General features: G+C 35.4%; 1 protein-coding gene across 6 annotated transcripts in view; it reads left to right on the top strand.

Annotated features, from left to right (window-relative positions):
• The window catches only part of CCDC91 (coiled-coil domain containing 91), a 151,843-nt gene extending 138,472 nt beyond the window's left edge, over positions 1-13,371 (top strand). For all 6 annotated transcript variants that reach the window (XM_074872061.1, XM_074872060.1, XM_074872062.1 and 3 more), the window contains one exon: positions 12,178-13,371. In XM_074872061.1, coding sequence (XP_074728162.1) covers positions 12,178-12,300 — 123 coding nt within the window. In that variant the 3' untranslated portion in view covers positions 12,301-13,371. The remainder of the gene's footprint in view (positions 1-12,177) is intronic.
• The last annotated feature ends 2,607 nt before the right edge of the window (positions 13,372-15,978 follow it).

Below are 15,978 nucleotides of genomic sequence, written 5' to 3'. Positions count from 1 at the left end.
TCTCCGTATTTGTGTTGTGAAGATCCAGAACTTACATGCATTTTAATTAAAAAAAAATAAAAACGTTGTGGTCTGTAGAATTTCTCTGCCCATGTAGCAGGATAGGATAAGCCTAGAGTAACTGCAGGGCCACCACAAAGTCCCATTACTTACAAGATTCCTTCGGCTGTACAGTTTTGAGAGGGAATGAATTTTTTTTTTTTGCTCACTGTACAAATAAAATGAGTAGATAACTTTGTGCATGAGGATGGTTTATTCTGTTCCTAAATATGTTTTGCTACAGCTGAGGAAAAGAAAGAGTTCAGTGTTAGTTTTTTTTGTTCCACTTCTTATTTACACCCAAGCCCTTTTATGTGAAGATACTTTAACCTCACTAGCTTTATCTGCTGACTTTTTTTGTTGGTTTTTTAGCTGGGGAATTATTGGAAACATTTCAGAACTGGTTATATGCAGAAATTTTCAAGCTATTTTTATCCCAAATCTTGCAGCTTCCTTGCTCTAATTTTCAGTTATATGTCTTTCTTTCTTTACTGTTTTTACCCTTCTGCTGAACTTTGATTTAAAAAAGTAGATGGGAAAGTTGGCCTTACCATATGTGTTTTGATGAATCTTTCCTGTGATTATTTCCTGCAATTGGATTCCTGCAGCAAAGCCAGTGGGATCAAAATCTGAGACTTAATCAAGTTGTCTGTGAAGCTAGAGAAACATGTAAAGAAGCAATTTTTCTTACCTACAGCAATAGTAAGATTAGATAAATGAAGCAACATGCTGTGGTTTCCTGTTTACTTTTTGCATTCAAGTCAGCATGAATAATAAAAAGACTACGCAGTCTTTACCCTTGTGTTAGAAATTTAGCAAGATGCTTCAATGACTTCTCTCTCTATCTCGTTAATATGAATATATGTTTTTTTCCTGCTTTGGCTGCAGACTACTGACTCGTATTATTTGGTCAAGTATATTTTTTCCTCCTCTGGCCTCCCCCGCTACCCCTCCTTTCTTAATAACAGTTCCTTGTCTTTTTTCTTAATAATGTAAAATAAGGTATTGCCAAGGTAAAAAACTACTATTCTCTTTGCGGTTGTATGTCCTTGATGTTGTTACTTTGCTCCAAAGCCATAATACAAATCTGCATCTGGAAAAGCAACAGCATAGCTAGTCTAGTAACCAAAGGAAGCTGCTTTGGGGAATATACTGTACCCATGTTGTTGAGAAGTCTCCGCTGGCTGACAGTTGCAGAAGTAATTTGGAGTTGTGTAGAGCATAAAGCTTGCAGATCATTATGTTTTGCTGGTGATTTTTTCCTCCTCCTTTAGAAGCTTCTGCTTGTGGTGGTGTAAGTGATGACCTGCTGAGAGCCATGGGTACTCAATCTGGTATGTTTTGAAACAAGGAGGTCTTGTCTTTGATGACATTGTTGCAGCTGCAGCTTTATGAAGTGCTTCTCCAGCAGCTGTCCTGAATTTTGCTGCAGTAGTTTGGCTTCAAATTCCAAACTGAGGTTTCCAGTAAAATGTGTCTGTCATCAAAAAGCATTAGCAAAAGCTGCAATCCCTTCAATACTGAAGGAGAAGTCCAGTAGTAAGTGTAGTCTCAAAAACACCTATCTGAATAGTAGAAAATTAATTTTCTGTTCCCTGAAGCATGATGCTTAATTACTTATTTTAATGCATACGTATGTTTACCACTGACTTAATGCTAAATTTATCATAGATTCGCTGCAGGCTGATTTTCCTCGTTGATTTTCGTCATGTGAATCCATCAACTTTAATCCACAATAGTAATTTTAGAAAGATATCTGTATTTCATGTGATATCATCTTTGCCTATGACTTCAAGTATATACTGTTTCCTCCTGTCACATCTTAAAGCTTCATTAAAATGAAAACTGAAAACCTGACTGTTAAATCAAGTGTCCCTCAAAACTAAGAGGTAGGATTTTTCTCATGCTACTTCAGTAGATACCAAACTCCAGTGTGTTGTAAGGGGACACTTTGCTTTAGAGATAGCTAGTGGCGCATAGTATCACAATTTCACTGGAACCTTCAAATAATCATGATGTAACTCCAGTCTCCTTGGTATCTAAGTAGAATAACTACAGTCTGACTCTGTTATCTGTAGTTTCAGCTTTGTATATAACATTATTTTTCACCTCGCAGTCTAAAACAGTGATTCTCTGCGACATCTATTATTAACCATCTGTTATATTTCTTCTTAGAGGCGAGGAAATTATGCTCCTGGTGAATCTCCTATTAATGAAGATTCCCATTAGATGTAGATATTTAGAGAGCACTCATGGCAATGGAATAGCAGTTGTACAACTGTGGAAAGATATACCCTATGGTTGCCCAGTCGTGCACATTATTAGAGTAGTTTTTCAGTTTGTGTCTGCTGCAAACACTTATGATGCAGTCATTATTTCTGTTGTACATACTTATTCCCTGATAGTTTAAAATGAATTCTCACCGTAATAAAAAATACTGTTCTTATTAATGCCTTTATTTGCTGTTTGCTTTTCAGTTAGGCTTAATTAATCCAGTTCTGTAGATATCATCTTAATACTGGAAGGCAATTCTGTGAGCGTGACTCACCACGAGCCCATCAGATAACATTTTTTTTATTTGGTTTGATAACAATAGCAATTTATATATGTAGGAAAATTGCTGTTGCTTTTAACCAAACATGTTTACCATGGATTAATTTGGGACATATACTCATACTGATAAATGAAGGAGATCTTCAGTACTAGATCAAGCACCCAACCCTCCACCTCAGGGCTTTTCAGGAAGCGTAGTCTGATAGTCTTCAGGCACTTTCCTGGAGAGATGGTAATTTGTGGTTATGAAGCTCCACAGAAGCCCTGTGTAATCTCTGCCAAGTCATTTGTAGCCATATTAAAACAGCATGTGATGGTGCCTGAGACTGACTTGTGTACTTAAGACAGTTCAAGATTTAAAAAGAAAATCTATTAAGGACTTCTGCCCTCAATGTGGACTCAGGATCTGACAAGCCTGGATAGAAAGCAGTCTGAGTGTCTTACAAGTCCTTCATTTAGGTGGTTTGTATATCTCTAGTTCCTTCTTCCATATCAAAGGAGGTGATCTGATGCATTTGGCCCTTAGTTACATTGTGGTAAGACTTCTGCTTTGTTCTTGCCTTGTGTGGGGGCTGTAATCCAGTGTATATCAGAAGCCATACAGACACTTGCCAGAACTAAATGCTAACCATTTATTATTCAGAGATTATGCAGACACTGCTGAGTTCCATGCTGGGTAGAATCAGATCTTGCTCAGGAAGACATACATCATGTACATTCACTCACATGGCTCCATTTATAAAACAACCATAATAGCATTCACAGAAGTATAATGAGAGTTAAGATGCTAAGTATCAACAGGGATAACATAAAAGTATTTTGAATAAATAGGGGATGATCAGTATCTCTGTGATTTATATCCATCTCAAATAATTTCTTGCTTTTTTTTTTTTTTTTTTTTTTTTGTTCTCACAACCAGTAGAAAATATCTTGCCCAGAGGAAAATATGAATTGGTCCTGTGTGGCATAACACGTGGGAAGTTGGGTTTACTTGAAACCAACCCAGTCTAAACCAGTGTTACTCAGCCTGTAGTCTATAAAACATTAGAAACAGTCTGCTAAATGATTCCCTGTTCTACTCTTTCATTACATCAAATATATACATTGTTCATTGAATGTATAGGTACCAAATTTAATTGCTTTGTTATTTGTTTTAGTAGTGGAACTGTGATCTTTGCTTTCCTAATTTTTAAGTAGTCTATTTAATACTCTTCATTCATTAAATAAGAGAAGAATACAAGGCGGTGATAAAGGATTTGGGTGTTTTTTTATTTAGAAAGAGAAGCAGAATGTATTGACACTGAAGACAGTATGTGCTTTAGTAGAGGTTTCCTCATAGGAGGGAACCAGAAATGGCAGACTGCACTTTTTTCAATGACTGTAAATAGAAGTGAATTTTAACAACTTCACAATTCCCTGTAATTTTCATGTCAGTATTATAAAATCCTATGATCTTGGAAAGAACAGTCAAAGGCTGCACATATCAATAGATGCACAGTGGAATGTCATTCCTCAACAGTGAGGAGAAAGGGAAAGATCAGTACTAAAAAAAAATCTGACTTCCTTATATTTAATCAGCATTTTCCATGTAGTTGATATTACACCATAAGGAAGACACTTATTTTCTACAAGTTCAAGTTTTTGCAAAAGCTTTTGTTTTGGAAACCTTTAAAAATCAATGAGGTTTCTGTCCACATAATAAGCTTGGGTGACTTTAATAGTGGGAGAGGCCCTACTATGGTCAGAGTTTTGCCTGCATCCAAAAGTTTGCAGCTTCAGGGCCTCAATTTGGAATATTGTGCAAGTGCATTTCATTGTGTAAGATATTCAGATGCTTAAGCACTGTTTGTATATATTTCTGTTTGTTTGTCTTCAGTACGTTGAATCTGGTTGCTAGACCAGTCAGCAATTATAGTTAACAATTGTGGTAGCTCTATATATTTAGTGTATGGCAAGTAGTCTATAAATAACTTGGTCAAGGAATCCTATGTTCCTAATCTGTTAAATTGATAGGTCACTCCAGAGGTTGCTCATGTATTTTCTAAACACAAATATTTCCATTATTGGTTTTCTGGGTTTAGATAATGCCTATTTTTCACCTTCTACAGTAGTCTGAGCAGGTGCTGCAACCATTTTTAGTTCCTTTATGTACTCAATCTAGCTTCCTTCATTGAAAGCAAATTTCCTTCTCTAATTTCTATGAAGGAAAGTTTGTATTTTCTTACATTCCTGTGTCCATCTGGGAGACAGTGGAGATTCTGAGAGGGTTAACAGGGTGTTTTCCCACCACCTTCACTAGACCAGGCAAATCTGTTTTAAAGATGTGTCCAACATATGGTATTATTTTAATGGTTTCACTGATCAAGTTCAGAGCATAAAATCCTTCAGGTTTAGAAGTTGCAGCATTATTTATTTAAGGAGAAAGAAACATTTTCACATGGCAATATAATTTATTAAACATCACTCTTTCCTAGAGGTTCAGTCTTGAACACTGATGGTTTTCTAATATGTAGCAGATACTGTATAAAATATAGCCATGAAGAACCTTGTTTTTATATACTTCGTAAGTGTTATCAATAGTAGAAATTCACAGGTGGACAGACAAAAATGTCCTGTTCTGGGATTAACTCTAAAATAAGCTCTGCTACACATATGCACCATATGGATCTGTTTTCCTTCTCATCCATTATAGAAATGAGAGGAAGTAGTTCATTGTTTCCTCATCCAACTCTCAGATTTGCAGGTTCCTCAAGGTAATAATTTTTTTATATGGTCTATTTAATGTGCTAGGGAATTTTTTTAAGCCTTCTGTTGAATCTGTGGGGAGAAGTTCATGTCAGTGCACTGGGAAAGAGTTCTGAGCCCACAGTTTTACTAGAAAATATAATCACATAGCTGAACTTCTGCAACTACAGAATTTTTCAGAACCATGTCAGGCTCGTTCACTAGTGTGGGTTAGTTGTGGGGGAAAAAACCCCAACAAAACCTATACATCATAAAAATCGTACCAAACAAACCTCTATCTTTGACTTTTCCTGAAAGAGGGACATCTACTGATCAAAATATGAGAAGGCATTTTTGAGTCTGTAAATAAACTGTAATATTCTGCTGAATGCTGGGTTAGCCAATATCCAGTACAGTATATGTGAAGAATCCTAACATTAAGTTGCAATAGTCCATTTCAAGGGCAGGATTCTGCAAAAGCTACGGTTTTAATCATACAAGAAACCCCATAATTTTTCTGAAATAATTTTTCTCTAAAAACGTTTAGAAAGTGGCTACAGAATTAAAATACAGTCATTTATCCAGTTAGCACTGAAGTTCAGATCATTGTTCAGAAATATCATAACTGTATTTCATAATGCAGACTGATGCTAAAATGATTTAAAGAAATTACTACATATTATTACAGATGTACATATAGTTAGGCCAAACAGAAATATCTAAATGTGAATTCAATAGCAACGTCAATGGTTGACTCTAAGCAAGCAGTTGCGTTACATCTGGATTAACTGCTCCATGAACAACCCAGTATATTTTTAACATCATATTGGCTATGTGGAATGAGTCCCTGCGCAGAGGAAAGAAGGCCACTGACAGGATTTTTTAGTAAATTATTTACGTGCATGAACGAATCAAGAGTCATAAGTTCTTCCTTATACTTAACTGAAGGATATTCTTGATTCCACTGATTTCAAAGGGACTTGAATTTTTTCCTCTAATCCTTAATTATTAAGTACATAAATATTTAGAAAAGCAGTCTTTCATTATCAACACTTCTGACTAGTATTCTATCCTCCATGGACTCATCCATCTTAAGCGTTGATCAAATAACGCTAATTTAGAACTATAGAATAAAATGAAAAATCATTCCAGAGTCTTTTCATGGAAGAATGTAAGTTCACTTTAGTGTTAGTTTAGGCTTATATTAGTTTTCTACAAAGATGAGTGCATTTATTGAAATTATCAAAAAATCGTAATCTGAAGTATGTTTATGATGATTCTTTATATTTACTGGGTTCTTTAGTTAGTAAATTCATATAATACAAAACCATATAGAAAAATAAGGAATAGAAATTAGTTATAGTTAGTTTGCAAATAGTGAACAGAAAAAGCTTTGCTATATTTATCAATAATGAAACTATGTAATGATGACTCCATAAAAAAAGAAACTCTGACAAATGTTACAACAAAATCTCAATTGCTTTTACCTACAATGTTAAAATGTCCCCTTTCTACTGAACATTACTTAAAAAGGAGACAGAAGATGTGTAGGATTGCTCATACTACTAGTCCTTTGAAAAAAATGTAATGATGCCATGATGATGTTTATAAATAATTACTTGTGACTAATCAATATTCAACTTCAAAGAACTACCTTGGCAATGAATCCTATTCAACAGCTAACAAGCAGCTACTTGTAAACAACAAATCAATGGGAAAGCCTTTATATCAGCCTCACTAATCTAGCCCTGCCAGACTCGATCTTCAGAACACATTCTCTTACACAGCAGTTTCTGTGTTTTCAATTCCCCAAAACATTCATTTTGCATTTGAAATTTCCTGTCCTTGCATGAACATGACTTTCCCTGAGTGAAAAGGTTACTTTTCAGGATCTGAAGTCTTCCCCTACCAACTAGCCCCACTTTTATGGATGAATATAAACATATATATCACTGTGCTAGAATGTTTTCTTGATGTATTACTTTGCACGAGTTTCATAAGAAATCTGCAGGACTCAAAACCTGATTTCTTATTTTATAATCTTTAAGGAAAACTGCTTTGCTTCATTAAATTATAATGGCATGATTATTTTTTATTTATTTTACAGTATACGTATGTGTGATCAGCTGTGAAAAAGACCAGTAATAAAAGTAAAATTTAAAACTTTTTACTCAATAACTTTGCTCTTTTTAAATCTCTGGTCATTGTATTTGTTGAATCTCGTGATAAAAAGAAGATTGCAACTTGTGTTAGTATTACAGAGCCAGAATAGTGAGCTGAACTGTATTTGAATACATTAGTCATCAGATTATCATCAGCATTGTCTGAGAAATAGCTTTGAAAAATACACTTTTAAACATCTTGATGTTTATATAAAAGGGAAAATTGAAGAGCCATATGTAACATTCATTTAGCTTTCTTCACTTTTCTGAGTGAACTTCAAGCCACAGTGAGATTAATAATGAAACATATCTTTACTATGGTGAGATCAGAATTTCATCCTTAAACCTAAAATGATATTTTCCATAAGATATTTTATTAGTTACTAGCAATGGATAATATAATTCTGACATATAGTACTATTTATAGAGTTCTGACTGGATTTCTCTTCTAGCAATTTGAAATGTTTAACAGGTTGGAGAATATTCAGTAGAGGAAACTAAGTGCATATGCCATGAAAACATATCTACTTGCAGGTAGATATTACAAGGGGAAAATACAGAGGATGTGCATGCTCAGTTATTTGTGTAAGAAACTGCTTTCTACTTCAGGCATCAGCCATGTAGACTTTCACTCCATTTTACAGAAAATTTGAGCTGCATGATAAAAACTAATAAAATGTAGAGCTAAGAATAATTATTAACTTTGGTTTGAGCTATGGGTTTATGAAGTGATACAGAGGAAGATGTATTGACTTAAAAGCAAAGTAGAGCAGCCTGGGATGAAAGCAGTCACCTGGTGGCAGCATTCTGCACAGTTACCTGTGAGCCTTTCTTTTTATTTCCCAAGTCAAATTCTTGCATCCAGTGATGGGAGTTCTGCTGAGGCCCATGCCTCCCTTCAGGGCATGACTTGCGTGGCTCAAAGGCACGTCATTCTGGGTGGTCTAGGGATATGACTGAGGTGGGACCCCACAGGGAGTCTCATCCAGTCATCTTTGGCCAGAAGGGTGGTGGAATCACACTTAGACCTCAAAAGTGGACCTAGGGTTTAAACACAAGGGAAAACCAGCTGTGAGTGTGTTAGAATGTCTTGCAAGGATCAGCTCCTTTTTGGAAAATGAATGTATCTCAATGATTATGGGAATTGTGGGAGTGGTATAGACCCTATGGAGTTCAGGAATGGCTTTTCCAAATCTTATATAGCCAGTTCCTCAGGAGGTTCCATGCGAGTACATAGAGAGGCAACTTCTGGTTCTTAAAAAAAAATCTGTGTGGAGTTAAAAAGATACTGTTGAGTAACTTAATAAAGTTCAGGGACATTAAAACTTTGATGTAATTAAAGCTGTGCCAATAGGACACAAAGTACAGAACTGGGAACTTTGAACTGAATAGATTTCATATGGTGGAAGAGAAACATTGATCAATAATAACAACAGTGATGATATGATGTAGAAAATTGCCCTCTCATGGTAGATCTGGACCAACACGGTGTATTTTTCAGTATCTATAGAATTAGAACAGTTGGGTTGGTTTGGTTGTTCGAATGCTCCATCCCTAATACGTTATTCATACTGATTACATTTGCATATGAGTCACATGCAGTTTGAATTTGCCAGATGTCCATTTATGTTTGTTTAAGTAATGAGATCATTCCATGAAGTGAACAGGACCTAAAAATATAGAGGGAAGACTGTTTAGAAAAACAAGGTCTAAAATGACTTACTTAAATATTTTTACATCTCGTGGTATATTATGCAACCAGAAGCACAGCAGTGTTGAGGCACTGTTCAAAAAAAATGTGTCTGTTGCTAACACTTCATTAAACAATATATTATATAACAAAACTTCATTTGATTTGTTTCTATTTCCCAGTAAATTTCTCCATTAATAGCAGTGTTCTCCTGAATACATGCAAATGTACCATTTTCAAAGCCAGCATCGTTTTGCTGCTTCTCATTTTGTGCTATGTGAAGATCCCAAGTCTTTACATAGCGTTTTGTCATTTACTGTAGCATGGAAGGATTTTAAAACACAGTGCTCAAGGCAAAGCTTATTCATAAACTGAGCAGACGAGGGGCAACTGAATTCTGAACTTTTATGTTATTGAATTTACATAAACTTTTAACAAGCAATAAACTTTTCTTATGCACAAAGGGAGACTACCAACTAACCACTTGAGTTCAACAAAGACTCCTCAAATGTGTACTTAATTCATTTGAGACTTTTAAAATCTTTCTCAAGCCTGAAGAAATTCTGTTTTGTTCGTATTGCAGCCAATCACTACACACATTAAACATTTACATTAGTACTTGGTGAAATAAATTTAACCATATACAATTTGAGATTGCTGCCTTGGTAAAGAAAGTTAACAGCAGTGTATCAGAACACACATCTGGCGAGCTACTTTGAACTCTTTAAAGCAGAATCTGCAAGGAAATGCTGCAAGAAAAGAAAATGGAGCATTTAGCCAAAGCTCTTGGTCAAAGCTCAACAAAGAACTATCTAGGAGTATAGATGATATAATATGCAGTAAAAGAAAACCACTGAAAATCAGTTTCATGCTAAGCTCCTCCAACTGATATATCTACCAGAAACAACAGAATTTGATAACATGTTTAGAGAAAAAGGTTTCACATGTTCTTTCTTAAGACATAACAGATGATATTGTGTGAATTGCACTATATCTGCCCATTCTCCAGAGAAATATAGGTCACAAGCACAAAAACATCTGCAAGCTTCCCCATGCAAAATGGTCTTTATATTCCAGACCAGAGACAGAGACAAGGTACCTTTCAAATCAGAAGAAATGCACCATCACAACAGTGTGTTTATGTTGTTCATTTGTTCCAGATTGTCTTTTCTAGATACAGCTTCTTTAGAACTTAGTTTGCTGTTTCTAAGTCTTTCATTTTCTTGTCAGTAGCAGCTGTTACATAAATATATCAAGAGCAGACTTTTCTGAAATTTATTTGAACTAGATCTGCTTTAAAATCTGTTGTAAATCAGTGGGCTAGGTTCACATCAGGCTGTGTATGGAACACTAATGTCAGCTTTTGCCAAGAGATGCAAAAATTTGCACAACAGCTGGAAACATGCAGAAGTAGTACAAGCAGAGTATTACTGTATTACTGCAGGAGAGTTTTATGATTGTGTACCTTCTAGAAAAAATGTGTGTCTTCTGCTTGTGACTAGACTGACACTTTAATTTCTGTTGAAACAAAATGCCAAAATATTCAGACTACCAGAGCCTGGTTTTGCTTAAAGAGCAAACTTAAAGAGCAACAAAGAGAACTTAAGAGCAACTTAAAGAGAAACTTAAAGAGCAACAAAGCACAGGGTCATAAAAATGTTTCCCTTTGTGTATTCAGTCACAGGGCTGCAGCTATACCCTGAGTGCATTTTCAGAGTGAAGTGGGAAGGTATCAGTAACTTTGCCTTGCATTCTTTATTAATTTAAAAAAAAAAAAAAAAAATCTGTTATAAAACAAAATGTCCATTCAAGTGATCGTTAGTGCAACTGACTGGACTGCTGAAGGATGAGCATATATGCGCAGAGAAATACCACAGGATCGGCGATTTTGTTGAAAGCTATAATTAAAGCTGTGAGTGCTAGATACATAAGGCACGATGTATTTTTTCAAAAAATAACACCATTTGCAGATGATTGCCACTAATCTGCTTGACTAGCTGCTCTGGTCTACTAGGGCCACGTGGCCTCACATTAGCATTTTCCTGGTGTTACAGAGTTTGAGACATTGCTTACGGACTTGTGTGCAACACTTTAACAGAATTGTGGAGCTGGTCTTCTTCCAAGTTCCATTACTTCCTTGCTCTTGAGTGGCATAACTTTTATGTCCTATTAGCCTTGTACCACTAACTTTCAGTGTCACCCTATGTCATCTTTATATATGTATTTAGTTGAATTTGTGGCTGATTAAAGGACAGTCAAGTTGAAAACATCTTTCAATCATGGTATTATTTGTTTGATATTTGAACTTTAAAATTCAAATGAAAGAATTCTGCAGCACGTTTTATTTATTAATGTTACGATATTAAGAAAATTCAAATACCTATGTCATTTATATGACATAACCTACCAAGTCTTGTTATTGTGTTCTTATCTTTTTTGGTGGGGAAGAAAGGGCCATTGTCTTTACTGCAAGTAACTATATAGTTCACGTTGTTTGACAGTAGGGGACTCCAATAAAATATTGGAATAAACAAAATAGGCAGAAAATATTACCACTTTTCCTCAGGGAACTGTTTAAACATGCTGCCATTTAAATTTAAATTAAGAGTAGACTGAATTTTTCAATATGCAGTTTGTGTAGTGTTCATTTTAAAGCAGATGCAGTATTGTTTATAAAAGCAACAGCTGCAATTTTAAAAGATGCTGTGGGGATTTATCTAATGTGGCAGCTAGGCTGTTTAGCTTTTTCAGATTTCTTGTGTAGACTTTGACAGCTGTTGGAAAGGTACTTTTAGCCTTATGCATGTTTTATTTTGAAGAAACTCAAATACTTCCTTAAAAATTTGTAACTAAATTGCACGCATAGAAGTTACTGAGGTTCTTTTGTTGTTGAATTAGGTTGTTGGATTTTTGTTGTTGAATATGGTTGAATTTTTGCTGACAAACCCCAGCATTTATTTCGAGGTTTTCTTAAAATTTTTTTTTCATCTTTTTTTTTTATTTCAACAGCTTGATCAAGTTGTCCGTCAGAGAAATCTGCATAGTTTGGAACTTTTCCTCTCATGTGCACAGAAACAGTTAAGCGTTTTATTAAAGGAAGAGCCAACCACTACAGAGGAAAACAGGGACTGACATTCTCAGTTCCGCTGATACAGTGTGATTTGTGAAGCTGCAGATCTCAATCCAGCAAATGACAAATAGATTCTAATCTTTTGGGATTGTATCACTGATTCAACTATATTTGATAGAAGTATTTGTGGATGATGTTCTCTTATTTATTTATTTATTTCACTGCTATTATCAGATTGCAAATATGGGAGGGAAAAAATCCCTGGAAAAATTGGTTTTATTTATGATTTTTCTTTCATTCTATTTTCTAGTAGCCCATGATTGAAGTTTTAGATAACTGCAACAATGATGAAAAAATTTCCTGTTATGTCTGTTTTAAATTTGGCACCATCTGTTGATGTAATTTATCCGTATTTTTGAAATTTTAAAAAATAGAGAAAAACATTTAGTTGAATATAGATACAAATCCATCTCTATTTCCAAAGTACATGCCCAAGTGCATTGCCTCATGTGAGCCTGAGGAGCTGATTATTTCTTACTACTTTTGATGTATAACTAAAGAATCAGTACTGAAACATAAGAGTGTTGACAGGCATTTCTTTAGGCATTTATAAACAACTCCAGCTCTAGTAATAGGAAAGTTTAAAAGCTAAACAGTGCATCTCTTTAGAGTAGTGCAAAACATTGCCATAACCGATGTATAGTATGTATTTTATTTCTGTTTCACAAAGCTAGTTTGATTCCAAAAGTCATTTTCTCATGAAAGTACGATTAATGTGACTGACCTCAGTTTCAGGAAGAAGATGTATGTAATTATGTGGAGACTGATACTGCACTGCCTCAGTGGAATTTCTGACAGAATAAGGAGTGCAGCTTCCTGACCTCAGATGCCCTTTCTAAACCCATTGAAGGAAGCAGAAAACTCCCCACTGACATTATTGGACTTTGGATCAAGTCATAGGTTTTTCTAGTCTTGCTAACAGCAGCATGGAGCGGAATTTCTGTGCCTACACTCTATTGATTGTAGATTTGGGGCCTTAGTTATAAAAGACTTCTGAATGAAATAAGGGAAAATAAATGTTCATGCTTAGGAATGTAAATAAACTGTGAATGATACCTCTCACGGTGAGCTTGTGATTCAATGGGGGACTTATGGGCATTTTTTAGTGTGATTCTTGTTATTCAGTGGTGTTTTATTTTCTTTGTTCGGCTGTTTTTTTATATCAGCAGTCACATTTCATAAATTACTTTTTTATAGTAATAAGGAAACACCAAATGGTTGCATATGTATTTGGCAATATGAAATATGTATTGCAGAATTTAGGTCTTTATTTAATTTTTTGTGTGTGCTTCATTTTTGTAATCAAAACCAAAGGTTTTGTCTTCTATATGCAAAGGTTCACTGAAGATGCAAATAATGCTGGTTTTACTAGATGATGACTTCACCTTACAAATGGATGAAAATCCAGTCATCTTTCTGATATTTCTTGATTGACTGATCAGTTTCCATTTCTTCTGGCAGATGAAAAAATACTTTAGTGTTAATGAGTCGCCTACTTATTGTTCCTAAGCCAGTGAAGTTCTTGTCTTTGTCAACTGCACCAAAGATGACACAGATGTCCCTGTGGGTTTTGTTTGGAAAGTGGAGCCACTGTAAAATGAGATTGATTGTCTACTGCTGTCTAACAATCTATGTTTAAATGTGGAAATGTGGTATGAGCAGATTCCTACATGAACTTCAACATTATTGTTTTTGCTTCTAGGCCTGTACATGGAATGGTATTCCTTTTGACTAAAGACCTCAAAGTGTTCCACATCAAAGCCAGAGCCTTAGTGGTATATCAGCCTTTTCCTACTAAAGAGTTTTATATTCTGACTTGCAACAATATGTAAAAGTGCTTGCAGAAGCTTATGATTGGAGTCAGTAAGATTTCACTGGCAACTATGGTGTATGTCTCCCATTAGAACCTCATGTGTTTTTTAATCTCAGCTCTTGAATATTTTGATTGTCACAGAGAGCTGTAGGTATTTTTTCCTTACCTTTGACAGTTTTAGTCCTTTAATCTTTCTACCCTGCAAGCAAAACAGCAGAATTAGACCACAGACATACAAGATCAGATTGGGAACTTGGATTACATTCACAACTCCAAGTCTCAGAGAAAAAATTCAGTTATACAGCAGAAAAAGACCTATCCAGTATGTGAGCTTTGGAGAATGGAATAATCTTCTTCTCCACATCACATCTGAAGCTGTAAAGCTTAGTTTTATTTTTCATTATTTCTGCCTAACCATAGAAGAATACAGTTTGTGGAAATCTGAGAGGAGGGAAAGCAGGGAGATGTTTGCAAAATCCTGTCTAGCTCCTAGAAGGTGACATCACAATTTATTTTTTTTCTTCTTCCATACAGACTGAAGAATAAGAGAAAATAATATGTTCAAAGCCTACAGAGCAGAACTTTGCCTGCCTCTGAGGCATGGCTGCTAGTGCCAAAATGCTTGCTAAAAATTTTTGCAAGACTGGTATGTAATGGGAGGAACAAGAAGAGCTAGAACTAATCCTTAGAATCGAAATGCAAGAACCAAAATTTTCAAGCTAGTGAGTCTGCAATCTAGAACATAACCAAAGTTCATGTAATACACATTATATATACGATTATGTAATTTATATTAGAAATAAACCATAAATCTTGTTACGTAAAGATTTTTTAAACAATCATTGTGTGTATTAAAAGTTACTTAAAAGACAGGGTAACAGTAGATCCAGTGTACATAATGGTATCTTTCATTGGTGTCAGTCAGGCCCATTCTATTTTAACACTTCTACTTGATGGTCTAGAACAAAGAAGATCAGAACAGTGGGATTTGTACTAAGAGTTTACTAAGTTAATACGGAATATTGGTGATATCATACAGTCCTACACATTTGTGTTATATTTCTGTATGTTTCTGTTGGCTCCCTATCTGCTTCCGTCACAGACTTCTAGATTAGCTCTGAGACTATGTGTGTACAAGTCATTTACAAAGAAGAAATCATTTGCCACACACTTTTTGTACGCTGTCTGTAGTTAAGTTATAGGAATATTTGAATTTTTGCCTTGCTCTAAGAATCTCATTGACAAATGACACCTGAATTCCTTGAAGCACTGAATTCTTTCACTCCCTCATAAGAAGGCAGAACAAAGAAAAAGCAGTAGTCGTTCCAGAGCCTGAGATCGCATTAGTGTTTTGAGATTTTTGTGCATCTTTACATTGGCGTCTGATCAAAAGTTGCCTCATGTCCTGCCAGCTCAGTAAATGGCAATGTTAATTCCTGACTGTCTGAAATAATCCGTGCAGACATGACCTTAAAGAGCCTAATTTCTGTTCACACTGAAACCCCCTTATAGCACTCCAAACTGTCCTCTTCCACTGTGTGTTTTCTAAGTCCACATGTTTGAGTTTACAGATTTTTCCTCATGCCTTGGGTGGAGGCAATGTGTGACAAGATTTCATCCTGTTTCCTAGCAGGAAATAGCCACCGATAAAAATGGTGCATCAAGGGGACAGATATAATTTATGCTCACTTTCAAATCATGTACAGTGTCAGTGCAGTTATCAAAGGGACTTAATGCAAGTGTAAAATGAGGTGTTATTGGGGCATGCCCACTCTAGCTTCCAGTTAGTTGGCTTTCTTGATGCCGGGTGGGTAAGTTAGACAGCATGGTCTAACTAGCCATTTATACCTTCCTGCTTCCCAGCTGC

The sequence above is a fragment of the Strix uralensis genome, chromosome 5 (assembly GCF_047716275.1).
Source record: "Strix uralensis isolate ZFMK-TIS-50842 chromosome 5, bStrUra1, whole genome shotgun sequence".
Taxonomy (NCBI): domain Eukaryota; kingdom Metazoa; phylum Chordata; class Aves; order Strigiformes; family Strigidae; genus Strix; species Strix uralensis.
This window is presented reverse-complemented; position numbering and strand designations above follow the sequence as displayed.